The 26,920-nt window shown below is 43.8% G+C and overlaps 2 protein-coding genes and 1 long non-coding RNA gene across 4 annotated transcripts in view; all 3 read left to right on the plus strand.

Moving 5' to 3' along the window:
* The window catches only part of CDH22 (cadherin 22), a 628,328-nt gene that overhangs the window by 283,384 nt on the left and 318,024 nt on the right, over positions 1–26,920 (plus strand). Inside the window, exon 2 of the mRNA XM_069752190.1 lies at positions 21,449–22,957. Coding sequence (XP_069608291.1) covers positions 22,772–22,957 — 186 coding nt within the window. The 5' untranslated portion in view covers positions 21,449–22,771. The remainder of the gene's footprint in view (positions 1–21,448; positions 22,958–26,920) is intronic.
* Positions 6,095–8,256, plus strand: LOC138665040 (uncharacterized). 2 transcript variants are annotated; one of them, XM_069752188.1, is made up of 3 exons: positions 6,095–6,159; positions 6,424–6,872; positions 7,354–8,256. In XM_069752188.1, the coding sequence occupies exons 2-3, from the start codon at positions 6,429–6,431 to the stop codon at positions 8,152–8,154; spliced, it is 1,245 nt and encodes a 414-aa protein (XP_069608289.1). In that variant the 5' UTR covers positions 6,095–6,159; positions 6,424–6,428; the 3' UTR covers positions 8,155–8,256. The 2 variants fall into 2 exon arrangements, with proteins under 2 accessions (XP_069608289.1, XP_069608288.1); XM_069752187.1 differs by lacking the exon at positions 6,095–6,159 and having other exon boundaries at positions 6,207–6,872.
* Positions 12,171–12,849, plus strand: LOC138667600 (uncharacterized). The gene is made up of 3 exons (XR_011318849.1): positions 12,171–12,258; positions 12,380–12,466; positions 12,657–12,849. It is a non-coding gene; the product is annotated as an uncharacterized lncRNA (long non-coding RNA).

The following is a 26,920-nucleotide window of genomic DNA, read 5'->3' on the forward strand; positions in this document are numbered from 1 at the left end:
GTCTATCAGCCATATCCTCCTTCTTCTCCTCTCTCTTCCTCAAGCTCAATGTGGACAAATCTGAACTCATCATCTTTCCTCCATCTCATAGATCTTCCTTACCTGACCTATCTATCGCAATTAACGACATCACGCTTTCCCCCGTACTGGAAGTCTGCTGCCTCGGAGTAACCCTTGACTCTGCCCTGTCCTTCAAACTGCACATCCAAGCTCTTTCCACCTCCTGTCGCCTCCAGCTCAAAAATATCTCCAGAATCCGTCCTTTCCTCAATCTACTAAAATGCTTGTGCATGCCCTTATCATCTCCCGCCTTGACTACTGCAACATCCTTTTCTGTGGACTCCCTGCTAACACCCTTACACCTCTCCAGTTCATCCTTAACTCTGCTGCCCGACTAATTCATCTCTCTCCTCACTACTCCTCCGTTTCCCCCCTCTGAAAATCTCTTCACTGGCTCTCATTCCCTCAGTGTATCCAGTTCAAATTACTAATACTAACCTACAAAGCCATCCATAACCTGTCTCCTCCATATATCTCTGAACTAATCTCCCAATATCTTCCCTCATGTAATCTCCGGTCCTCCCAAGACCTCCTTCTCTCCTCCAAACTTATTCGCTCCTCACCCAACCGCCTCCAAGACTTCTCCCGAATATCCCCTATCTTCTGGAATTCTGTGCCCCAACACGTCCGACTATCAACCACATTTGGATCTTTCAGACAGAACCTGAAAACCCACCTCTTCAGGAAAGCCTACAGCATGCACTGACCCCGCTGCCTCCTCACCACTACTGAAGCTACGGCCTCACCAACACTAGAGCTCCTGCAACCCTCAACCCTTATTGTCTATTTCCCCACCACTCTGTAGAATGTAAGCCCGTAAGGGCAGGGTCCTCGCCCCTGTGATATCTGTAATTTGTATGTAACACCTTCTCATGTACAGCACCATGGAATCAATGGTGCTATATAAATTAATGATAATAATATAAAAGTTTTTCCACTTGGACACTCGGAGCATACACTATTCTCTTCCGAGTATCGGATGACATGTATGCGCAAAAAAATGGATCCTGTATGGATCATCTGTACTGCATCCGATTTCTATGGATACATTGTCATTATTAATGTAGGAAACTTTTGATGAAGTACGTTTTAAAATGTTGTTGCGTAAAAACAGAGGGAACACGGATGCAAAGCGGACGTAAAATATGGATACACAGATGGTGCATGGATAACATTAAAAATGAAAATTGTCCGGGTTTTCTGGATGAAAATCTGACAATTTTTTATACATTTATCTGACCACAGCCTAAAAGAAATAGCCCAGTATAGTGTCCAGAACTCTTCATCAGCCTCATAGATATAGAAAGCAGTTCACACGATCGACAGCTATTCCATTCAAACAATGGGCTCAGGACTCCTTTTCTTATCATAAGTGTGCGTTTCAAGTCCGGTACCCAAATAATGACCAGTCTATAAACTACCTTTTGGAGAATAAGTACGTTAGTAGATTGTTACTGTAGGAAAGCTGTTTTAAGAGAATCTGTCAACAGGTTTTTGCTACATAATCTGAGAGCAGCATAATATAGTAAAACAGACCCTGATTCCAATTATGTATCACTTAGTTTACTGGGTGCAGCAGCTGTCTTAGGGTACCGTCACACATAACGATATCGTTAACGATATCGTTGCTTTTTGTGATGTAGCAACGATATCGTTAACTAAATCGTTATGTGTGACAGCGACCAACGATCAGGCCCCTGCTGGGAGATCGTTGGTCGCTGGGGAAAGTCCAGCACTTTATTTTGTCACTGGATCTCCCGCTGACATCGCTGAATCGGCGTGTGTGACGCAGCTTCAGCGATGTCGTCACTGGTAACCAGGGTAAACATCGGGTTACTAAGCGCAGGGCCGCGCTTAGTAACCCGATGTTAACCCTGGTTACCGTTGTAAATGTAAAAAAACAAACACTACATACTTACATTCCCGGTGTCTGGTCATGTCCCCCGCCTTCAGCTTCCCGCACTGACTGTGAGCACCGGCCAGACGTAAAGCAGAGCACAGCGGTGACGTCACCGCTGTACTTTACGGTCGGCGCTCAGTCAGTGCTGGAAGCTGAAGGCGAGGGACCTGACCAGACACCGGGAATGTAAGTATGTAGTGTTTGTTTTTTTACATTTACAACGGTAACCAGGGTAAACATCGGGTTACTAAGCGCGGCCCTGCGCTTAGTAACCCGATGTTTACCCTGGTTACCTGGGGACTTCAGGATCGTTGGTCGCTTGAGAGCTGTCTGTGTGACAGCTCTCCAGCGACCAAACAGCGACACTGCAGCGATTGACATCATTGTCGGTATCGCTGCAGCGTCGCTTAGTGTGACGGTACCTTTACAATCAGAGTTCTTAAATGTAGCATAAAGCAGAGCTCAGAAAGCTAATTCCGCCCAAACCACAGCTTTCTGTGTACATTATCTATTGACAATAATCTGCTTATCAGTGCTGGGGTTATGGTTGGACTAGGTCTAACGTGAGCAACCCAGGCAGTGACAATCTCCTGGGGATAAAACACTTTGTATTAAGACAACAGCATACAGCGTAATAAGTGACACATTGCTGAAATTAGTGTCTCAGCTCCTACCTCATGATGCTGGCAGATTACATAGCAAAAACCTGCTGACAGATTCCCTTTAACAGTGTTAGACTTAGGCAAAAAAAGGCAATGTCTGATTACCCAATTGATTGAATTCATATGGCACCAACAGTACATAGAGAATTACATAACTAAATGACTATTTTAATATTTAAATTAAAAATGTATGTTTTCTAGTTCCAATATGGAATACATTGTATTCTTCCGCACCTTATTACTTTCTACTATAAGGAAACAGAAGTGTAAATATCTGCGGTACAACCACAATTCCCCAGTTTCTCATCCTCACCAGTAACCAATAATGATCGTGTCTCCAGAGCTTGCTAGCCTGATTGTACTGGCTTACCACTTGATGTTTTTCAATTCGTCAAATAATGCTATCTATTGACCTAGAAAACGTACTAATAAATATACATGTCACAGTACACTGTTAGTATTGCAACAAAAATGGAGGATTATACAATGGACTTACAAAAAAAGAATGAAACTTAATGTGAAGCTTCTGTTTGGATCCACATTTACGGTAAGAACTTTCTTGAATTGAAATAAATAGCAATTCTCTAAACTAAAAATGTTTCCAGATTTATTTAATTTACTAGTAGAAGGGATTTAAAGAGGAAATACCATCCAGAAAACTCATTTCTGTCTGCCCACTGTGGACTTACACCTCCAAAGAACATGGGTCTCCTGACTGACATCAGGAGGCAAGCCAAACAAGATGACGAGCATCATAAACATATTGGAGAAGACTACTGTGTCGCCCCGTGGGCTAAGGGTTACTCGGTACCTGGTCCGGTGCTCACAGGGGGATGTCACGGTGGCTGCGACCCGGTCTGTGGCCCAGGGCGCCAGTGTAAAAGGGAAGTTTATGTTCGTGACGCCACCTGTGGTATTCGGTCAGTGGGGACCAACACTGCTTTAAGGGGTCCTCTGGGTTGATGTCATGGCAGCTAGATGGTATACCTTCCCACAGGTGAAGTATATCCCCAGGGCTTCCCAATGTGTAGATGGTGGATGGTAAATGACGCAGAGAAGGACGAGGACACAAGGTTGCAGTCTCTTTACCTTTACTGAAGACTTCAGCGTCAACAGTCCAGAGCACCAGATCACAGGGCAGGCAGAGATGTCCAGGCAGTCCAGAGAACAGCAAGTTCCCCTGGGTAAGTCATGTGGGAGCCTACCACTCTGCACTATCTATCTCTAAGTCCCTGCTGCCACTAAGTGTCTCAACAAGGTCTTTAATCATTAATCATTCTGTTGTCCTAGGACAGGTACCAGTATGGCAGGCAGCTCGAGCCGTGTGAACTGGGGTCTGTTCTCGGTGACTCCAGGCTCCTAGGTGCTGCTGTGCCACAGGTAATTATGGGCATAGTCATTGTAGAACAATACCCTCCGATTCTGCTCTTTTATAATCCACAAACGCCTCGGGCTCCCGGTACCCGGATTCTTGTAACTCTTCAGAGGCCTGCTCGTGGCCTCTTGGAGCTCTCACTTTCCTCTGTGCTCCACTCCTGCCTGTCCTCACACACAGACTCCTACTCCATCCAGACTGAGCTCACTCTGCCTCCAAACCAGTTTCTTTATTTCAGGGAAGCTGCCCTACAACAGGGTTTTGAGCTCCTCCTCCTGGTCTGGAATTGGAAGGTGTTGTGTGTGTGTGTGTGTGTGTGTGTGTAAACCTACCAAAGGAAATCCCACTTGTCTCCAGACATAGCACCATCCTCCCCGTGAGAAAGACAGCACTACTGTGGTACCCAAACTCCTGGGGTGCCACACTACTGTAATTGAAAAGTCGGTCACTCACGACAAACATATCGGCTGCTTCTATAATTCTCACTCGGATAGCACAACCACTTCTTTAATTGGTGTTCACTCATATACAGAATATCTGTTGCCCACTGTCTTGCCAAAGGTGTGATCACCCCCTACCAGACTTTTCTGATCTTGTTAATATACTGTATGTGTCTTAAATTAAAAGAGATCTCTAATTAGATAACAATTAGAATTCATCCTCAATGGTTGTAAAAATGGTCCATCACATTCTGACTCAAGGCACAGGAGAGGCAGCAACTGTCCCATGTGCAGCAGAATTTGTCACAGGTGCAGCAAAAACAGCAAACCACAGGGTTGAAGCAGGAGCCTCAAATCATGTACGTTATGTACGGGAAGCTCTGAAGGAGATTTTATAGAACATGACCCAGGTACAAAATAAACAATAGAAAATTATCTTACTTGACAAAAGATAAGATTTATGGCTGTGAGAAGAAAATTATTTGATGTAAGAGGAGTGTATGTACCGTATGTGTGTGTTATGGCACAGGGTGTGTGCTAGGGCATGCTGTTTGTGTTAAAGGGAATCTGTCACCTAATTTTGGCCCTATAAGCTTCGGCCACCGCCTTCAGGGGCTTATCTACAGCATTCTGCAATGCTGTGGATAAACCCCTGATGTAACCTGAAAGATAAGAAAAACAAGTTAGATTATACTCACCCAGGGGCGGTCCGGTGCAGTCCGGTCTGATGGGCGTCGCAGGTCCGGGTCTGGCGCCTCCCATCTTCATACGATGTCATCATCCTCCTTGCTTCTGTTGCGGCTCCTGCGCATGCGTACTGATTTGCCCTGTTGAGGGCAGAGCAAAGTAATGCAGTGCGCAGGTGCCGGGCCTCTCTGAACATTCCCAGCGCGTGCATTATAGAATGCTGTAGATAAGCCCCTGATGTGGGTGGCCGAAGCTTATAGGGCCAAAATTAGGTGACAGATTCTCTTTAAGGCAGGGTGTTAATGTGTTATGTCATGAGGTGTATTTGCTAGGGCAGAGTATGTATGTGTCAGGGCAGGAGGGTGTATATGTGTGTGTTAGGGCAAGGTGTGTGGACATGTGCTAGGACAGCTTGTTTGAGTATTTGGGCAAGATGTGTGTGTTATGGCAGGGTATGTGTGTTTGTGTTAGGACTGGGTCTGTGTGTGTCTGTGTTTGTGTTTGGACAGGGTATTTATGTGTTAGTTCAGGTGTGTTAGGGCAGGGTCTGTGTGTGTTAGTGCAGGGTGGGTGTTAGGGTACCGTCACACAGTGCAATTTTGAACGCTACGACGGCACGATTTGTGACGTTCGAGCGATATAGGTACGATATCGCAGTGTGTGACACGCTCCTGCGATCAGGGACCCCGCTGTGAATCGTACGTCGTAGCACATCGTTTGAAACTTTCTTTCGTCGTCTAGTGTCCCGCTGTGGCGGCATGATCGCATGGTGTAACAAAGGTGTGCACGATATTGTATACGATGTAAAGGGCGGAGGAGCTGGCTACGTAGGAGCGCTGAATTCTCCACCTCCCGTGTGCTGATTGGGCGGTACAATACTGTGCGCTCATTCGACAAAGGACTATTGTTCCCAGCGGATAAAACCGAAGCTCTCGAGCGCGCTATTCATTTCTCTCTGTAGCACGTGCTGTAAACAGAACTCCTAAATTCGCTGGATTCCCTGGACTTTTAACTACTAGACTTTTACCGCTAAAGGTATGTATAACGCTACAGCGTAGCATATGTTGAGCTTCAACGGGGATAAACGCTGGAGTGTGGTCGATTGTTCCTTTGAGTAGGGTAGGCCTGAGAACCTCAGGTACACAGCTGTAGCGTGGCCCAATTAATTAATCCTTTTACAGATCGAGATGGTTGACTGCCCCATTTAATACCAGTAGTAACATATATAGTTATTAGATCAATGGTCAGAACATTGTTTTGTAAGCACGTGTATTTATTGTACGTTTGTTTTCTTTTTAGGAACTATGCTCACTTCCGATGAGAGTTCTGTTGTTGCTGCTGCCCTGGTGTTTGAGGCAGCACGTCTCCAAGAGGAGAGACGTCCTAAACGAAAACGTCGCATGTGGACCCGGAGCTGGCTGCAGAAAAGATCCACATTGTCACACATGGGTCTCATAAGAGAGTTACGTGACAATAACCCTCATGATTTCCGAAACTACCTTCGGATGTCCGAGGAATCCTTCAAAATAATACTGTCTGCTGTTACGCCACTCATACAAAGGCGTGATACGCCGATGCGTGCAGCCGTGCCCGTGGAGGAAAGGTTGGCGGTGACACTGCGGTTCCTGGCAACAGGAAGGTCTCTTCAGGATTTGCAGTTTTCCGCCGCTGTTTCCAGACCTTTCCTGAGCGTTGTGATTCCGGAGACATGCGAGGCCATTGTGCAGAGCTTAAGGCATTATATGGAGGTACTACTATATTTTTTTTGGCTGCTGTGTTATGTCGATATATTATACTAGCTATTGAACCCGTTCTACACCCTGATGGCGAGCATTTCTATTGGTATATGTTCTACATCCTATCATGTGCTGCTCCCATCCTGCGCCCCCATTCAGACATGTGCTGCTGTGATCCTGCGCCTCCAGTCTGACATGTGCTGCTACCATTTTGCGTCTCCATTCTGATATGTGCTGCTCCAACCCTGCGCCACCCTTCTTTTATTTGCTGCTCCCAACGTAATTTTATTGATTATATAATTTAGATATATTGTTTAGCACCCCCTCTGAGTCACCGAAGCCATCTGAAAAAATGGCTGCCTGCATACTCAGGGTTGTTGACTTTGTTATACTAATCCATACTGCGCCTCAATCACTGTAGGATGTCCACATGAGAGTGTATGTGCATAATATATTTGACCTAATTTGTACATGTTTCCTTCTCATCTTGCAGTTTCCCAAGACGGCGGATGACTGGAAGAGGATTGCTTCCGATTTTGATGAGCTGTGGCAGTTTCCAAACTGCGGTGGTGCATTAGATGGAAAGCATGTGCGCATCACGCAACCAGCCAACTCTGGATCCTTTTTTTTCAACTACAAAGGATATTTCAGTGTGATCCTCATGGCCCTTGTCAATGCGAACTATGAGTTTGTCGATGTGGATGTTGGCATGAATGGTCGAGTCTCCGACGGTGGTGTTTTTGAACACACTTCATTTGGGGAAAGCTTGAGGAACAATGAACTGCTGTTGCCACTAAATGAAGACACAAAAGCAAACCTAAATTTTGTCTTCATCGCTGATGAAGCTTTCCCTCTTCATCCACATTTGCTGAAGCCATTTGCACAGAGAACACTCACACCGGAGCGCAGAATCTTTAATTACCGGTTGTCGAGGGCCCGTCGTGTGGTTGAAAATGCCTTTGGGATTATGGCAAATCGGTTTAGAGTGTTCCACACAGCTATCAACTTGAAGCTGCCGTCTATAGACTTTGTGGTTTTGGCATGCTGTGTGCTCCATAATTTCCTGAGACGTCATGATACGAGCTCCTATTCTCCTCCTTTGTTTATTGATGCAGTGGACGCAAGAACCGGAGATATTGTGCCCGGGGAATGGCGTACACAACCTGATAATTTTACAGCTCTTCAAGCTCTTGGATCTGGCAGACAGGCAGACGATGCAAGGGACTGTCGCGAAAAATACTGTCAGTACTTTAATGGTTCTGGAGCTGTACCCTGGCAGGATCGCGCCGTATAAAAAAATATTTTTTTTTGCTTTGCTGTCATATAAACCTCTCTAAATAACTTTAAATGTGATGCCTATAAAATGGTGCTGTTAACCCTTATAGCTTGGTAAACATTAAAGAAAGAATGCGAAGATTTTTGGGTTTTTTTGTAACAATTTCTTGGTTTTAAATTATTAAACAACAAAATATAACATAAACCCCCCCAAAAAAAAATTATCTCCTTCCACGGCCCAAGAGGTGTCGCAGCGTCACGCCCTGCTGCTCTACTTGAGTCTGGAGGAGCGCTGCTGTCTGCTGCAGGAGCGCTGCTGTCCGCTCCAGGCGCAATTGTCTCGCCAGGAGCTCTCTTACGGTGGGCGGTTCTGTGGATAGAAGAGGTTGGAGAACCAACGTTGATTCCGCTGAAAATACATCTCGACCTCTGGGGCAGGACCAAATTTTGTGTGTTGTAAATTTCTATTTGGTCTGGCACCACAGGGCGATGTAAATTTTATTAAATTTTACAGTTTTAGTTGTCTATTGTGACATCCAGCAGAAAACCACTCGTATTATCTTGATACTTACGGAGAAGGGACGCCGGTTCCTCATTGCCAGAACCAGAGCTGCTAATTTCCCACCCCAGCGATCTGGCCACTGCTGCAGCACCTTAAAGGAAATAATAACAGATCTGGTTAACTATGGAACACGCCGTTGGGAAGCGCTCGCTGTTTTGGTCACTTACGTATGTTATGTTCTGGGGAGAATGCCGCCGACCCGGGGGAGGAAGAGGAGTGTCGGAAGGGAGGTGTTGAGGGTGGTGTAGGGGTGCGAGGCCGTCTGCTGTCTGGTGGTGGCGTGGTAGGCCGCTGGGTCATTACTGCGTCTGTAATGTATTCAAATATTTCCGCTACCCTCTTATGTCCCGTATGCAGTTGAAAAACTGTAATCTATGATTGTTAACTTACGTGACGTCACGGACTGTGGGCTCCCGCTGGTGGTGGATGCTGTGGTGCTGCTGGCAATGGCAGGTACCTGTTGCCGCCGCTGTCTCTCTACACATAAAGTTAACAAACGCAATCTTTAAAAACACATGTAGAGTGCTGCAGATCAAAGCTAACAATATACTGAAACATAAAATTTATATCACACTTCACAGGGGTGCGAGGGTGCATGGTCGCAACAGATGGTGGAGGCGTGGTAGGCCGCTGGGTCATTATTGCGTCTGTAATGTCTTCAAATATTTCAGCTACCCTGTTATGTCCCGTGTGATGTTAAAAAAAATGCAATCAATGATTGTGAACTTACGTGATGTCCCGGACTGTGGGCTCCCACTGGTGTCTGAAGATGGGGTACTGGTGGCAATGGTGGGTCTCACTTGCCGCCGCTGTCTCTCTACACCTAAAGTAAAGAATCACAATGTTTACACACAAATGTTGAGTGCTGCAGATCAAAGCTTACAATATACTCAAACATAAAATAGAGATCACACTTTACAGGGGTGTGATACTCAGACATGTATGTGGGCTCTGGTGTTCAATGGTCTTCCTGTCTTTGGAAAACGTATTATTTCATCAGTAGGCCAACCTCCTCCGTTAATATTTTTGGGAAATTGAGAAACTAAAAATAATGGACATCATAATAATTTCAAGATGGAGGTTGAGATTAGGGAACCCGACAAGTTTTCTCACGGACAACGCATATTCTGCTTGGAAAATAACTAAATTTTACAAAAACGGGGCATGTGTTTTAATGCATTTGAGGTCACGTTGGCGACCATGAGCGCAAGCCTCCCTCCCAAACCCCCCCCCCCTCCTGACAGCGTGCATCTCCCAATCCCCCCATACTAGTACTTGCCTCGCCTTGCCTCCGCACGCAACTCAGCAAACATTTGTGGCGTTTTATAGCGGAGGTCAGCCCATTTTTTACGCAGCTGAAGCTGACTGCGGCAGACGCCAAACCTCCTCTCCATCATTCTGGCTATGTGGCCGAGCACTTCCCGCTTGTGGATGTGTGGGTGGGCAGGGCGGCTCTCCAGACCCTCATAATCCAGGGCATCCATCTGTCTAATAGAAAAAAGGAGCTCTGGCTGCCCCAGAGGAGCAGAACGCATTCTCGCCGCCATTTTAGATGGAATGACCCTGAACAGCAACGCCCAGAGGAGGAGCTGTACTCCGCCGTCCTGCCGCCAGATCGGCATCGCAATAGCGTTGCCGTTTATGGACAGCGTCACATTTGTGACGGCTGAGCGGTACGGAATGAACGCACATAGTAAATGCCGTTCGAAGGATGGTTATTTAACGCCGGAGCGTCACGTAATGTACGCTCGTGGTCTATGACGGCGTGATGACGTTACAGCGTTCCGGCGTGCCTGCGCTAGCTTGTTTTGGTTCCCTGACATCTTGATAATGGCTGCCAGTCGCCGTGATCCTCCTATGGGCATCCCAGAGCTCAAGTTCCTTATTGGAACAATGGATCGGATGCAGTACGAGACAACTGGGCTGGTGCTGCACCGCAACCAGCACAAGGAGGAAGTTGTCCGTGTGGTGTCTGAGGGCCTCAGGAAGCGGTTTGGGATAACTCGCAGTAAGGCCCAGATTGTGAAAAAATGGGGCGATCTCAAGTCCAAAAGCCCAGAGCGCCTGCAGGAGCTTCGCAAGGAGATTCGCAGAGGTCAGTACGCAGGTACCCAAAAGTATGTGGCACAGCTATGGGGCAGTTTGAACGTTGCAGAGCCACTATGTGGCACAGCTATGGGACAGTTTGAACGTTGCAGAGCCACTATGTGCCACAGCTATGGGGCAGTATGAACGTTGCAGAGCCACTATGTGCCACAGCTTGAACGTTGCAGAGCCACTATGTGGCACAGCTATGGGACAGTTTGAACGTTGCAGAGCCACTATGTGCCACAGCTTGAACGTTGCAGAGCCACTATGTGGCACAGCTATGGGACAGTTTGAACGTTGCAGAGCCACTATGTGCCACAGCTATGGGGCAGTATGAACGTTGCAGAGCCACTATGCGGCACAGCTATGGGACAGTTTGAACGTTGCAGAGCCACTATGTGCCACAGCTATGGGACAGTATGAACGGTGAAAAGTACTATGTGGCACAGCTAACTGCAGACCTACCTTTTTTTTTTCCTTCACAGAGGCAAAGAGACAGCACCGCCGCCGCCACGAGGCATCCCGCACAGCCTCTTCTGGATCTGTGCCCTCCGGGTCAACTCCTCCAGATCCTAGTAGGTTCCCACAATTATGTGATTTGGATTCAGTTGCAGGTCCCCTCTTCCCCCCCCCCTCCCCCGGCAGCCAGTGTTGCCATATATGCTAACAGACCTTTTTTTAAAAAATTTTTTTTTTTTTCCTTCACAGAGGCAAAGACACAGCACCACCGCCGCCACGAGGCATCCCGCACAGCCTCTTCTGGATCTGTGCCCTCCGGGTCAACTCCTCCAGATCCTAGTAGGTTCCCACAATTATGTGATTTGGATTCAGTTGCAGGTCCCCTCTTCCCCCCCCCTCCCCCGGCAGCCAGTGTTGCCATATATGCTAACAGACCTTTTTTTTTTTAATTTATTTATTTTTTTCCTTCACAGAGGCAAAGACACAGCACCACCGCCGCCACGAGGCATCCCGCACAGCCTCTTCTGGATCTGTGCCCTCCGGGTCAACTCCTCCAGATCCTAGTAGGTTCTCACAATTATGTGATTTGGATTCAGTTGCAGGTCCCCTCTTCCCCCCCCCCTTCCCCGGCAGCCAGTGTTGCCATATATGCTAACAGACCTTTTTTTTTAAATTTTTTTTTTTTTTTCCTTCACAGAGGCAAAGACACAGCACCACCGCCGCCACGAGGCATCCCGCACAGCCTCTTCTGGATCTGTGCCCTCCGGGTCAACTCCTCCAGATCCTAGTAGGTTCCCACAATTATGTGATTTGGATTCAGTTGCAGGTCCCCTCTTCCCCCCCCCCCCCTCCCCCGGCAGCCAGTGTTGCCATATATGCTAACAGACCTTTTTTTTTTAATTTTTTTTTTTTTTTCCTTCACAGAGGCAAAGACACAGCACCACCGCCGCCACGAGGCATCCCGCACAGCCTCTTCTGGATCTGTGCCCTCCGGGTCAACTCCTCCAGATCCTAGTAGGTTCCCACAATTATGTGATTTGGATTCAGTTGCAGGTCCCCTCTTCTCCCCCCCTCCCCCGGCAGCCAGTGTTGCCATATATGCTAACAGACCTTTTTTTTTTTTTTCCCTTCACAGAGGCAAAGAGACAGCGCCGCCGCCGACAGCACGAGGCATTCAACATGGACTCTGATCCCGAAGTGCCCTCCGTGCCTCAACATCCTAGTAGGTTCCCACAATAAAGTTATTTTGATTTTGTGGCAGGCCCACTCTTTCACCCCCAACCCAAACACCCCCCCCCCCCAAGTCAGTATTGCCTTATATGCTGACTGTTTTTTTTTCTTTTTTCCTTCACAGAAGCAAAGACACATCGGGAGACTACTGTGTTATTAATGTTATGTTTTTTGACCCACAGCTGTCGTCAGTGTGAACAAGGAGGATCTTGAAGCCGGCATAGAAAGGCTTATCCACACTATGGCGCGGATTCAGGAGCAGCACAATGTGGCAATGGAGGAGCTGCAGAAGCTTCGGGACATGTGCCAGCAGTTGGAGGCGGGCCAATAATACATTTTTGGTTGTTACATTAAAAATATTTAGTTAAACTATGATTCCATTTTTTTTGTATTAGTTAACTGTACATGAATTTGTTACGTTAATTTGTGCCCTCATACAGTGCTGTGATCGAGACACACCAATCAAACAGTCGTGATAGAATTTCTAATAAAAGCTTTTATTTGAAACATTATTTTAACAAGACAATAAAATAAAAAGTAATGTAAAAGAAGTTAGGAAATCACAAATTGTGATACGACGATTCTTCCGGCTGATAACTTTGGTGCCTGACGGGCGAAGCCATATGTGAAGGTATTGGCGTGTAGGAGTGGTTAGGGGGTGGCTGGCCGAAGTGGGAAACGTGAGCATTGTGTCGCATTGGTGTCTGACACTGTGACCAACCATTGTAATATGAGGGCTCTGTCCGCTGCATTGGCCGGGAATAGACCAAACGAGTGTGCTTGTCCAAATCGCCATCTGTACCCTTGTTTACTGCTTCCAATATTAGACGCTCCGCTAGTGTTCTTTGGCTGTCGTCCATTTTGGCCAGTTTGTCAACAACATAGTGTCCAAACCCCTGCAACGCAGGGCTAACATTGTTTGTTAACACCTTTTTTGCAAGGCTCAACAGTTCATGTGAAACGTCTGAGGTGGCTTTCCGTTTCCTTGGACCTTGCCTTGATTGAGTCCTGGCAGGTGCCGCCTCCACTAAATCTGTTGTCGTGCAGTCCTGTGAACAGTCCAGTGTACTGTCCTGCGCACTGTCATCCTGGGGGAAAAAAAAAAAAAACAAGTTACGAACCTGGCAACAAAAAGTTTGACCACCATAACCGCATCCAAACTATATATTCGTAGTAGGTAAAAAAAGGTTGTAATATATTTTAAGCTTAGTAATATTCTTTAACCTTCCCATTTATTTAATACTTTTAACTACACTGTTCTGACTGCTAGGGGAACCTGATGAATATTTTATAGTCTAAATAGTCTCAACAAGAGTACATCGGCAGCTTGAAGCGATACTATTTTCTATATTGCTTAGATGGTATGGTTTAGAAATATCGCCATTTCATACATATTATGTTCCACATATAATACTTTACTGCGACAGGGTTACTTATGTGGACATGTTTTTGTAATAACTTCAAACTGATGTGATAATCAGAAGTATAAAACATAAAATGCAGAGAAAAATTATGTAATTATAGGACACATTGGTGAACTTTCGTCCAAAGAGCTACTTACTTGTTGCCCTTGTGACTCCTGCTCGGCGTGGTTCTCCGAAACAATTTGTTCCACAGGTGCCAACAAGCGAAAACACGTGGAAGTCCGTGGCACCTCTTGGTCCCTCAGAAAATTCAGATGTTCAAAATACCAAAGCTTTGGCACATAAACATCTTCGGTGGAAGCCCCGGACTTTGTAGTGTGAAGAACCTTGTTCAGCTCCTTCCTCCACACCGTGCGGAGCGCCTGAATTTTCTTTTTAATAACCGCTTCGTTTGCTGGCTCTTCTGGTGCATGACGATTGTAAAGCGCTATGAGCTTTAAATAACCCTCCTGCCTCTTTTCCCTGTTACAATACTCTGGAGATTTGATTTTCCAGAGGCAGGGAAAAGGCTGGTATATTTCGATGAATTCCCTGATGAATTCCACACGATTTGACATCTGAAAAATAATTATAAAAAAAAAAAAAATTACACGGTTGACAAAGAGTCCTTTAAACAATACTTTTGCCAGTGTGCCAAACGCTTAACAACAACAGCCACACAAAGAGCTCATGCCTACCATCCATTGTTCCATCTGCCACGCCACAGGCCACCATAACCCAAAACAGTGTACCGCCTGCTTCACTACAGCAGCCACACAAATCGCTCATGGTGACCATACATTGTACCATCTGCCACGCTGTAGCTCACCAGACACAACCAGTCACAACCAGTCACAACAGCGTACCATCCGCATCGCTTCAGCGGCGGAACGAAGCGGTCATGCCGACCAAACAGCGTTCCATCTACCACGCTCTAGCCCACCAGTCACAACCAGTCACAACAGCGTACCATCCGCATCGCTTCAGCGATGGAACGAAGCGCTCATGACGACAGTACATCGTTCCATCCACTATGCCCAAGCGGTGTAACATACCTCGAAGCTGCGGTGCAAAGCGTGGAATATTCTGTGAAATACTGAATCCGATGTCCTAGTCCAACAAGTGTCCAAGTACAAAGTGAAGAAAGGAAATTTTGAAACCGGTGAGGTGGCTTGGAAACAATAGCGCTCAGGTGACAAATTTTCCAACCAATTGTGTGCACCGAACCTGTGGCCTATCAGCACATAGCTAGCAGCTCGACACGCCCCCTAGGGAACAACGTCACGCACAGATTATGCAAAATTTGCTCTGAATCGTCTTGTGTGACACGACCGTACGACTGTCCCATACGACTTCTACATCGCAAATACGTCATGAAATTATCGCTCCAGCGCCGTACATCGTGAAGTGTGACTGCAGTGGAGCGATAATTAAGCGACGATGTAACGTCACAAATCGTGCCGTCGTAGCGATCAAAATTGCACTGTGTGACGGTACCCTTAGTGCAGGAGTGTGTGTTGGTGTCTTATTGTGTGTCTGTGTTTGTGTGTTAGTACAAACAAAAACATTCAGTGTGTCGGTATGACAAAAAACTCCCATAATTATACAAAAAATGTGAAAAATGGAGTCAAGAGATATGTCAAATGAAAAAATAAAATAATTTATTAAATATAGTTAAAAAAATAAGAAGTATATCTAAAAGGAATCAATATATATAGATACACATACATTTCAAATGAGTATCAGAAAAATGAAGGACACAGGTAAAAACTGTCCAAAGAGCAACACTGATAAATATGAATATCCGACCAGAGGAATCTAGTTCTTTGAAAAAATAAACCATGGAACAAATGTGCAAACATCATTGATGGCTCCCCGAAGAAGTTTACGCGAAACGCGTGTAGGGGCTGGAAGTCCTTTGACACACTGCGAGTCTGCGACCATGATGGGTGAGGATCTGTCTTTGATTAACCAATTTACTACGTGCTCTTAAAGATGTATACACACTTTATTCCATGGTCTTTTTTTTTCAAAGAACTGGATTCCTCTGGTCGAATATTCATATTTATCAGTGTTGTTCTTTAGACAGTTTTTACAGGTGTCCTTAATTTTTCTGACACTCATTTGAAATGTATGTGTATCTATATACATTGATACCTTTTAGATATACTTCTTATTGCTTAACTATATTTAATACATTATTTTCTTTTTCATTTAACATTTCTCTTGACTCCATTTTTCAAATTTTTTGTATAATTATGGGAGTTTTTTGTCATACCGACACACTGAATGTTTTTGTTTGTTGTCAGTAATTTATTATACAATTTGTGCTCTGATCTTTATTTTCATAGAGTATGGAGTGTGTGTATATTAGTGCAGGGTGTGTGTATATGTGCATTTTGTGCGTTACTGTAGGGTGTGTGTGATAGTGTATGTTAGTGTAGGGTGTGCTAGTGCAGGTGTATGTGTTGGTGCCTTAGGGCAGGGTTTGTATGTGTCTGTGTTTGTGTGTTAGTACAGCATATGTGTGTGTGTGTATTAGTGCATTTTGTGTGTTACTGTAGGGTGTGTGATGGTGTGTGTTAGTGTAGGGTGTTTGCGTGTGTTTGTGTGTTAGGGTATTTGACTTTGAGCTTCCATCCTCATGAATTCCATTTAACTAGGTTCAATAGAGAGTTAGTCAATCTTTTATTTTGTCGGGTTGCCACACGTCATCCCCATTTGTGGAATGAAATAAATATTGATACGGTCTGGATGTATTCAATTTGTCCTGATCATTGACTCGCAGTCATTCTGACAGGAGTCTGTGTGAAACAGAGACTGGGATGTAATTTTTATTGTCAACATGATGTACAGTAGAGCTCAGCCAAACATAGAGTATTGCGTCTACAGTACAAGTAGGCTTAGAGGAATAGTAATGCAGAGAAACATGGTATCTGCAATTCCATGCCATTATATTTTTAGTGCATATGAAGAGTTAATTGAATTACCTAAAATATCTATCCAGGTCTACATTGGGGAGCTAGAACATGACTAAACAGCAGGTGCAGGTACTAAAGATGCTACTGCTGGATAGATAATGAATGAAAACTCCTTGAAGAAGTAACCTTATACATAACTTATATTTTATACTTGCCAGAATTGCTGCTGTTTTATTATAATATGCTATTAATGTATAGTGTCACAGTTCTAAAAACTGTAATATTCCAATTTAATACATCTTTAAAAGGGTTTTCTCCTAGGAGTGATTGCATATCACTAGCATATGTTATCACTGCCTGATGGATGGGGGAATGACGATGGGGTCCTCCGCTAATAATAGGAGGAATGAAGCTGTAATACCAGCTCTACAATATTTCCCTGCACCGCAGCACTCCAGTCCACCAACTTTGCAGATAAGGGGAAAAACACAAGTAAAATATGGATGAGACCCTCCCTCAATTCTCAGAACTGATATTGGGCTCCAATTGTCGAACCTGCTGTCATTATTATGTTTTTGCGCACCTAGAAAGCCACTAGCCAAGGGGTTTTTCATTTTCAGTAAATGTTAATCCCTGACCACGTGTTACACTACAGAAACAAACCGCTCAGTAGTCACCTTCCTCGGGGTCCATCTGTGAGTCTTGTCGCTGCTCTCGGTGTATGGTTTTGGCTTCGGCACTGACATCATATTGACAGCGAAGCAGCCAATCAGTGAGCTCGGTGGCTCTGAGTGGGGCATTCCATCTACCTGGTTCATAGACATCGGGAGCAGCGAGAAGACTAGCCGGGTACTTCTGAATGACACCATTCCATTTACTGGAAAGTGGGGAAAAAATTCCAAGTGTGGAAAAACTACGAAAAAACCTCTGCAATTGTTTTTGGTTTTTTTACAGCCTTCATTATATGGTAAAAATGACCTTAAATTGCGATTCTCCAGGTCAGTATGATTACAGTGATACCAAACATACATGGTTTACTTTTTATTAAAATGGTGACATTCCTTTTTACGTTTGTCACCATTTTCCAAGACCCGTGACGTTGTCATTTTTCTGGTAATAGGGCTTTGTGAGGGCTGGTGTTTGCACTCTGAGCTGAGGTTTTTATTAACCCCTTAGTGACGGAGCCACATTTTTGAACTCTGACCAGTGTCACTTTATGTGGTAATAACTCTGCAACACTTCAACAAAGCCCAGTGATTTTGAGATTGTTTTTTCGTGACACATTATACTTTATGATAATGGTAAATTTAGGTCAATATGTTTTGTGTTTATTTATAAAAAAAATCAAAAATTTGAGAGAAATGTTAAAAAATTAGCAATTTTCAAAATTTGAATGATTATCTCTTTAATCCAGATGGTCATACCACAGCAAACCATTAATACGTCTGCTTTACATCAGCACCATTTGTAAAATGTTATTTTATTTTTTTAGCATTTTAGGAGGATTAAAAATGTAGCAGCAATTTTTCATTTTTTCAAGGAAATTTACAAAATGTATTTTTTTAGAGACTTATCCATGTTTGAAGTGACTTTAGAGGTCTCATATATTGGGAAACCCCCAAACGTGATACCATTTTAAAAACAGCACCCCCTGACATATCAAAAACTGCAGTCAGGTAGTTTATTAACTCTTCAGGTGCTTTACAAGAATTAATGCAAAGTGTCATGATAGGAATGAAAATGTGCATTTTTACCACCTAAATGTCTCTAACTTCTGAACAGATTGCTACAGCAATCAGAGTCTAAGGCCGCTATTTGGTCATGAATTGCCATGGCAAACATCAGGACCACAAAATCAAGATCTGAGGGCACCAATTTGGTTAAATAGGAAGCCCCCACTCTCTGTTAATCATTTATAATGATGTAGTCACTATTGACAGCAGCATCTAAGGGGTTAAACAGATTTGGATGGTGCAAACACTGATCGTGGCTGATGCACCAAGTTGTCAGCTATAGTGCACAACCGACAGCTGCTGGATTGTCACCTGTATGGGGAGGTTATTCTCTTATACATCAGGTCAGTTAAAAGATGTATTGGCTGTCATTAAGGGGTTAATACAATTTTATTATTATTATACATTTTTATAGCGCCATTTATTCCATGGCGCTTTACATGTGAACGGGGCAAATATAGACAAGTACAATAAACATAAGTAAAACAAGGCACTAAGGAGTACAGAAGGACGGAGGACCCGGCCCGTGAGGGCTCACAGTCTGCAGGGGATGGGTGAGGATACACTAGGAGAGGGTAGAGCTGGTCGTGCGGCGGTTCAGTAGGTTGGGGATCACTGCAGGCTGTAGGCTGTAGGCTTGTCGGAAGAGGTGGGTCTTCGGGTTCTTTTTGAAGGTTTCTATGGTAGGCGAAAGCCGGATGTGTTGGGATAGAGAATTCCAGAGAATAGGGGAAGCATGGGAGAAGTCTTGGATGCAGTTTTGGTTGTGATTTTGGGGTAGAAATGATGTTTTGATCGCCTCTGATTGCATTTTTTTCAGGTTTGGAAATTTTTTTTTTCTCACTTTGCCATTTACCAAGTGGGTTAATTAATTATTTTACTTTGTTAGATCAGACTTTTACCAATCTAGCAATATCATAAATCTGTAGCTTTGTACATATTTTCTTGGGGAAAAATGCCTGATTCGAAACTTATAGATCATATATGATTTTTCACTGACTTTTGTAGTCCCATCAGGGAATGTGAACCTGCAATCTGACGACTACTGCTGTGTATAGTAAAATAAATCACACTTTTGTATGAAATCCAGCCTATGGCTGTTACTTTTAGGAGCACAGTCATTATGATCACGGAGACCTTTATCAGACACCCAGCTGTAATGGCAACCCATCGACGTCCCGCTATTGCTTTGAAGGTGAGCCAGTGAACTGATAGAACAGCACACCCCAAGTGAAGAGGCAGAAAATAGTTGAATAACACAGCCATCATCTCCTGGCAAATATGTGGGCTCAGTTCCTGCATCAAAGTTAGGAAGGGAGCATATGACAAAACTATACGTTATATGTCGGATTAAACACTGTGTGGCATATTTATTAATACCGTCTAACTTTTAGACACTGCAAACTAATGATGCACTTAGATGAGCCAATAATCGTCAAATGATCATTTCTAGGAACACAATGGACCGCATAACATGATAATGGCTCAACAAACAAGCAGAATGTTTGTCAGTTGGTTGGATCATTTATGCCATCAAAAAAATAATCTGGCAGCACATTGACAGACACAAAACAGTATGGGAACAGGACACTTGTATTAGCAATTGCTCTGTCCCCCTTCTTGTTCTTCCTCCTATGTAAATAGGATGGTAAATGAGCACCATATGTCTTGTATGTCATGAATTTGCACTCATGTAATGGTGTGAATGCTGTTTGTGTAAATGTACCATTAGACTAGACAATCTTAAAATGCACCAACTCTATCAAAGTGGTGAATGCTATCCAAAAAGTGGGGTGCATCGATAGCCTGCCTAATCTAAGTTCATACCACCTATTCGTTAGCTTACATTTGTGCCAAAAATTTGAACACAAATTTTCCTGCATTTTTTGGTGTAAAATGTTTAATTTAGGCCACACATGTGAGGCAACACCACTTTTCAGACAATCTGCAGAAAACATAAAAAACACATAATAAATATAGTACAAATCATAAATGACTTTTTCTTGGTGCAAAATGGGCCGGTCTTCTGGTGCATTTAGCCTTCAGGGGTAATCCATTACTTGGAAACCCCTTCTTAAATACTATATTCTCCAGTGTCAAATAAAATAAACAGAGAATCAACTCCCACAACGACCTCATTCAGCAATATCAGAGTCGGTTATAACTCATGAACGCTGCTGCCAATCAGTGGCCATCAATGAGCTGCAAGTCTCACGTCCAAGCTTTGACTGAGGGAAGTGCTATCAAAGCAGCCTGTTTGCAGCCGCTGATTGGCTGCAGCACTCACATTGCATAAATGGCGCCAGGTGAGTATTTGCTATTTTTATTTTACACTGGGAAATACATAATTTAAGAAGGCGTTTTCCAAGTAGTGGACAACTCTTTTAACAAATCTCCCCCTCTATGCTCCTATAAAGTTTGTTTTCACAGGGGTATATCAAGTAAATGGGTCCTTTGGGTGGAAGCCTTTTATTCTGGTCAGTAATTCAATCACCCACCTATGACTTTTGTATTCCTTACAGTTAGCCTCGACATTTATGGGGTGCTTGTCGGTGAGGCGTAAAATCCCTCCATATTGCCCACTTAACATATTTTATTTGGTCGACAAAGCAGACGCTACAAATGTAGAATGTATGGCATATGTGTTTAAATGTGAGCATCTGGACTTGTTTTATTATCTTTTGTGAAAAATGTATTTTTATGCTGGTCGAATAAAAAATCTGGATATTTTTATTGTTACATCCAATTAAAATTTCCGTAATAAAAGTAACAGTAGATGCAAGAATTGCATGTTTCTTCATATACATTTACACGATTTTAATTAGAACTGATGTGAAGAAACCTCAACTGATGTTGTATCCTGACCCAAACTAAATGATATCACAGACAAAATATCCGTATTTCTTTCTCTCATCAGGTCTCAGACTGCTGAACGGCTACCAGAACATATGAATAGAAATTCAGCACCACGGACAGGTCTTCCCGCTGTCTTCTTTTGGGCCAAGAAGATGAAAAGGACATTGATGTCTCCATCTCTACAGTGAGACAAGCATCGCGTGGTACGGTTCTAAACCGGCTTAAAAGGAAGCAAACTGGATGATTCAACAGAAAACTTCAACAGAGACCCACACAGTCAAAGCTTGACAAGTCATACATGTTTTTCACTTCAGTGTACTAAGAGTTGAAAAAGTGACCCACCTTGTTCCAAATGAGCCCGGGCCGATGATATTCCCATCATCTAACGATTTTTTAAAGATTTTTGGCACATTACCTTCAATGTCAAGGATCCTCAGTTTTTGAGCCTTCTTTTCAATGACCAGCATAGCTACAGATATATTTTATTATGTATTATATATACATTACGATACTATGTTGGCAACAATCCACTGTAGGTAAAAAGGGACTATATCCCCTAATATAGATTTCTTTATGACTACAATTTTTCATACATGGTAGCATAGTCCAGCGTGTTGCATATCACCATATGAATCCATTATATATCCTACTAAATTGTATTTTGCATCACGGTATATTCCGAAACAGCTGTGCCTACCATATTAATGCAATCTGGTTTTCCTGAGATATCTTAATTACCTCCAAGTATTGTACACACCAGCTGAGTGTCTTTTAATACTGCACAGCATATTCCAGCATTGTATTGTATAGAGGAACGTTATATTAAAGAACAGCTGGGTTTAGCTGTTCAAAAGAGGAACTCAAGTCCATTACACTACAGCAAAAGACAGCTTGAAGTGCGAGTTTATTACAGTACCTGAATAAGTTCATTATCATTTGTGTATTGTAGTCCGAGATCATACGTGCCTACTGGGCGCAAATGCACAATGAAGATCTCCACTGTGCGGCAGAAAATCAATGGTATCCGAAGCCAGCATGGTATTTTTGGATGAGAATAAAGTGTGTTTGCACCTACGTATAAACCTCATCCAATACATGCAGAACCCTATATGAGCCGATAAAGTATAAATCACGGCATAATAATAGAAGGCCACACCGGCCCTACTTAAACAGTCCATTGAATTGCACTTAGGTGCCTCCTAGTCCACCCTGGGATATCGTTGACTTATTTTGACAGCAAGTGGTTTCACGTACTTGGAAAATGTCTTGAGAGAATGTCTGCAAACTAGTAAAAGAAGAATGAAGTTCTCTTGTGCCATTACGACTCCTTGTGTACCTATGCCCCCTGCGTGATGTGACGCCCCAAGGATCCTGTGGACTTGGGATGGCTGCACAAGGCTTTGCCTGGACTGTGGTGCTGATTTTCTGCAGCTCGAAGCTCTTGGGAATGGTTTCCATGGAGACAGGATTGTCGTTAGAGGTGTCCGGACGGGTGAAGCGCGGCTGGGTGTGGAATCAGTTCTTTGTTGTGGAGGAATACACAGGGACAGAACCACTATATGTGGGGAAGGTAAGGAGACGTGTGACAGCTCTTCAGATTGAGAGGCGCACTGGGTGGGGGCGGCTTGTAAAGGGTAAACTCACAGAACAGTGCCTGAAGGAGAGAACGTAGGGAGGACACAGTGTCTGAAGGTCCTCACAAGGGAAAAGTCAAAGCCTAGGGGAGAGCAAATGGAGCCAAAAGCCTGAGGGGGACACGTGGGCGAATCAAACACTGAGAGATCATGCTCACGAGATGAGGTTTGAGAGCAAACCTGAGACACGTTATACCGCAGGGTAATCACGCTGCTAGGAGTAATAGAGGTCTAGTCATGAAAGCACGAGAGAATATTCACATCATCTATTCCATTTCAATTTCATGGATTTTTGTTGCCGTCTTTCCTCTTCATCAAAGTCTGGAAAATTTACTTAGCGAATTTGCATTGCAATCAAGTGCACCTTTAAATCCTTTCTTCATTGAAGACACATTTCATATACAAATTCAATTTATACAAGTTTGTCTGCCAACCAGGTAATGTCTGATATTCGGGTCTCCAAGGCCAGGGCATGTGCTTGCAAACAATTTTCTATGGGACTTCAATTTTTATTTTTTTTTCTTCAAGTTCTCAAGTTATTTTTGTACATCAATAGCAACAATGCAAATTTGTATTATAAGGTATGAGTTTTCCCGATGCTGAAGTTGAAAGAAAAAAAGTTTACTTGAGCATTTGTTTTAGGTCTAAGCAAGGTCCTAACAATAAAATTGCTCCATTTTTGCATAGGTAATTTATGCAGAAGGATAGAGAGAGTCTAGATCAAAAGGCAACATAGTTGTGAATACTAAAAGAGCATATTCTATTTCTGAATTATAAGGAATCTGTCACTAGGTTTTTGCTGTCTAATCTAAGATCAGCATAAGTCGAGACAAAAAAACAGAGATACTGATTCCAGTCATGGGCCTCTTTCTCTGCTATTTTCTGGAGTTTTTAGAAAAATCACTGTTTTATCAGCAGGAGATTATTACCAGAGAACCTGCTGACATACAGTCCAACAACGCCTCCTTCCCTGATTGGCAGCTTTCTGCCAAAGCAGAGTGTACACAGAAAGCTGCCAATCAGAGGTGTGGGTGGGGTTATCTCTGTATAAGCATTCAGAGAACTGCTAGATCTGCAGCAGATAAAACAGGGATTTTATCAAAACAGCAGCAACCAACCCAGTAATACATCTCTGTAATCAGGGAATATGTCCCTATATCAGACTTCTCTCAGATGGGGCAGCAAAACCCCGGTGACAGATTCCCTTAAAGAGAGTTTGGTAAGATGTTGTGGTGTCTAAGCTCTGATCTCAAGGACAACAGCTGTTACAATGCGGGAAGGGATGTTTTACTACTAGAAAAAGATATATATATAAACAGACTTCCTGTAGAAAAGGAGAAATTGAGCAAAATGATAAACAGGTTTTTTGGAAAAGAGTCAGTATAAATTGAACCATGCTGAATCACCGCGTCTTATACATAGGATGGTGATATAAATCTTGCAGAGCCTGAGCCTCTCCGCAAGATAAATTGACATGCTGCGGTCTGGAAAGACGCACCGCATGTCCGGTTACGCAGGGAAGCTGGAGGCATCCATGCGTGCATAGTGGAGATGGAATTTCATGAAATCCCCTCCACCATGCTGTAACATCTGGCAACTGCGGATTGGACGCTGTGGCTGTATGCAGAATCCAATCCTCAGCCAATACTGACCGTGGAAACATAGCCTTAGGTGCTTAAATAATACTTTCAAATACTCCCCAATCCGTAAAGTAAGGAATGTAGTACAATCTCATGCATTTGCCTTACCATAGGTTTAGGGCATCAAGTTTGTGATCAGGGCCATAAGCCTCAAGTGCCATTAGAACCTGTTGCACTCCCGTCAGCAGCGATCGGTGATGTACCCTGTGTGACCATAAGACCAGCCTTACATGTAGCATAGCCTTCAATGCGCTAAAGAGAAGCCCTGTGTGTCTTATACAACATAGACCAATCAACCTGAGATGCCACTAATTTCTCCTTATTATATGTTAAAACCATACTTTTACTATTATCTATAGTAGACTTCATTCATTGAGACTAAGGTAGCCATTAGTTTCCACCTGACCAGATTTTCTTCCCAACCTTACTAAGTAATCATTGTAAAACCATGCACATAATTATTACTCTATGCATGGAGCTACAGGGTCATTTGCTAAGTGCAATACCATTGTCTAAATAATGACTGTAGAGACTCATCTCCTTAGCTCTACAGCACAAAGCAGCATGTCAAGTCATGTCAAGTATCTCGCCTCCTCCATATTCCTCTTGGATTACCCAACCTTTTACTTAATAGAAAATTATTACTGGTACACTGGGCATGTGAACAAGATTTTTTCGTTACATGGGTTGTCTCATTTTTATTTATAAGCTCGGGTACAGCAAAAAATTAAAGTATGGAAAGTATGCATACTGCTTGCAATATCTTATACCTTCAAATCCATTATTTTCATTCTTCTTGTTCCCCATTTACTCAAATTTCCTTCTTGGTTGGTCGAGTGAAGTGTGCATGTCCAGAGTATGCACTCACCAGTAGCAAGGAGACGTAGCCCGAAGGGCTATGTGTTTACTGCACATCCTCCTCTTCCATTACTGTGCAATAGCAACCTAGGTAGGCCCCAATAGACTGTGAGTAATCATTTATCTGGATAAGGAGGTATTTTCAATACAAGATTGCATTTGGACCTTTCACCAAATTTTTGGTTTGTTTTTCATTTTGGCTCTTCGTTGCGGAGATATTAGCAATCAAAATATTTGTCACCTAATAAAGTAACTTTAGTTAAAGAAGTTGTACAGTACTTGGACAACCCCTTGTTATACCCCATGCTCAGCTCTGTTAAAACTCATCTCCTGTGCTTGCGCCATTCCAGTGGTGTGGCACTGGCTCTCCCGGGACTCTCATGCTGTTGCTGTGACACGTGAGCCCGGTGCCCAATCAGCGCTGATGTCAGTGTCCCTGCCTTTTGTCGTATTGAACATGAAGAGGAAGTCAGAGATCAATGACAGCCCTAACTTCCTCTTCAGGTTCAATTCGACAGAAGGCAGAGACAGGGGCACCAGCGCTGATTGGGCACCGGACTCACGTGTCATAACAATGTGCGCTAGCGATGCGTCTGACATTGCAGTCAATGGCGGCCTTAACGGACTACGTTACACCGCGTTTATGCCGCGGTGTAATGTAGTCCATCTAACGCACTGCCAGGACGCAATGTGAACCCGGCCTTATTCACATAATATAAATTGACATTTAGGCTCCTCACCTAAAGTTAAGATCATCTTCATAGGCAACATAAGGCTAAGTTCACACTTGCGTGTGGCTGGTCTGCGTATGGCTGCGTAGTTCCTCCCTTAAGCTCCGCCTATGCCATTTCTACTTCCGCATGCGTCCTGTGTCGTCCTGCGTACCTATCTTTAACATTGGGTATGCAGGGACACTTGTTATATGAGTTCCCATGCGGTCGTCGGGCACGTCTAAATGCCGCATGCGGACGCATTTGCATACAACGCATGTTCCTGCGTACCAAATGTTAAAGATAGGTACGCAGGACAGCGCAGGATGTATGCAGAAGTAGGCGGTGTGTAGGTGGATCTTAAGGGAGGAACTATGCAGCCATACGCAAACCAGCCACACGCAAGTATGAAACCAGTCTAAAAAAACAGCCTAAGACCGGGGTCACACTAGAGAGAAATACGGGCGAGGGAGAGGTGCAAAAACAAGGCATTGCACTCGGACCAATGTTTCTCTATGGGACAGCTTCCATCAGCCATATATTTCTCTGCCGTATTTAATGGGCTGAGAAAATCACATCATGCTGCGATTGTCAGCGTATTCCTCCAAAAATATGCCAATGAAAGTCTATGGGGGCGAGAAAAATACGGATTACACACGGACCAACAGTGTGACTTGTCCTATAGAAAAGC

The sequence above is a fragment of the Ranitomeya imitator genome, chromosome 2 (assembly GCF_032444005.1).
Source record: "Ranitomeya imitator isolate aRanImi1 chromosome 2, aRanImi1.pri, whole genome shotgun sequence".
Taxonomy (NCBI): domain Eukaryota; kingdom Metazoa; phylum Chordata; class Amphibia; order Anura; family Dendrobatidae; genus Ranitomeya; species Ranitomeya imitator.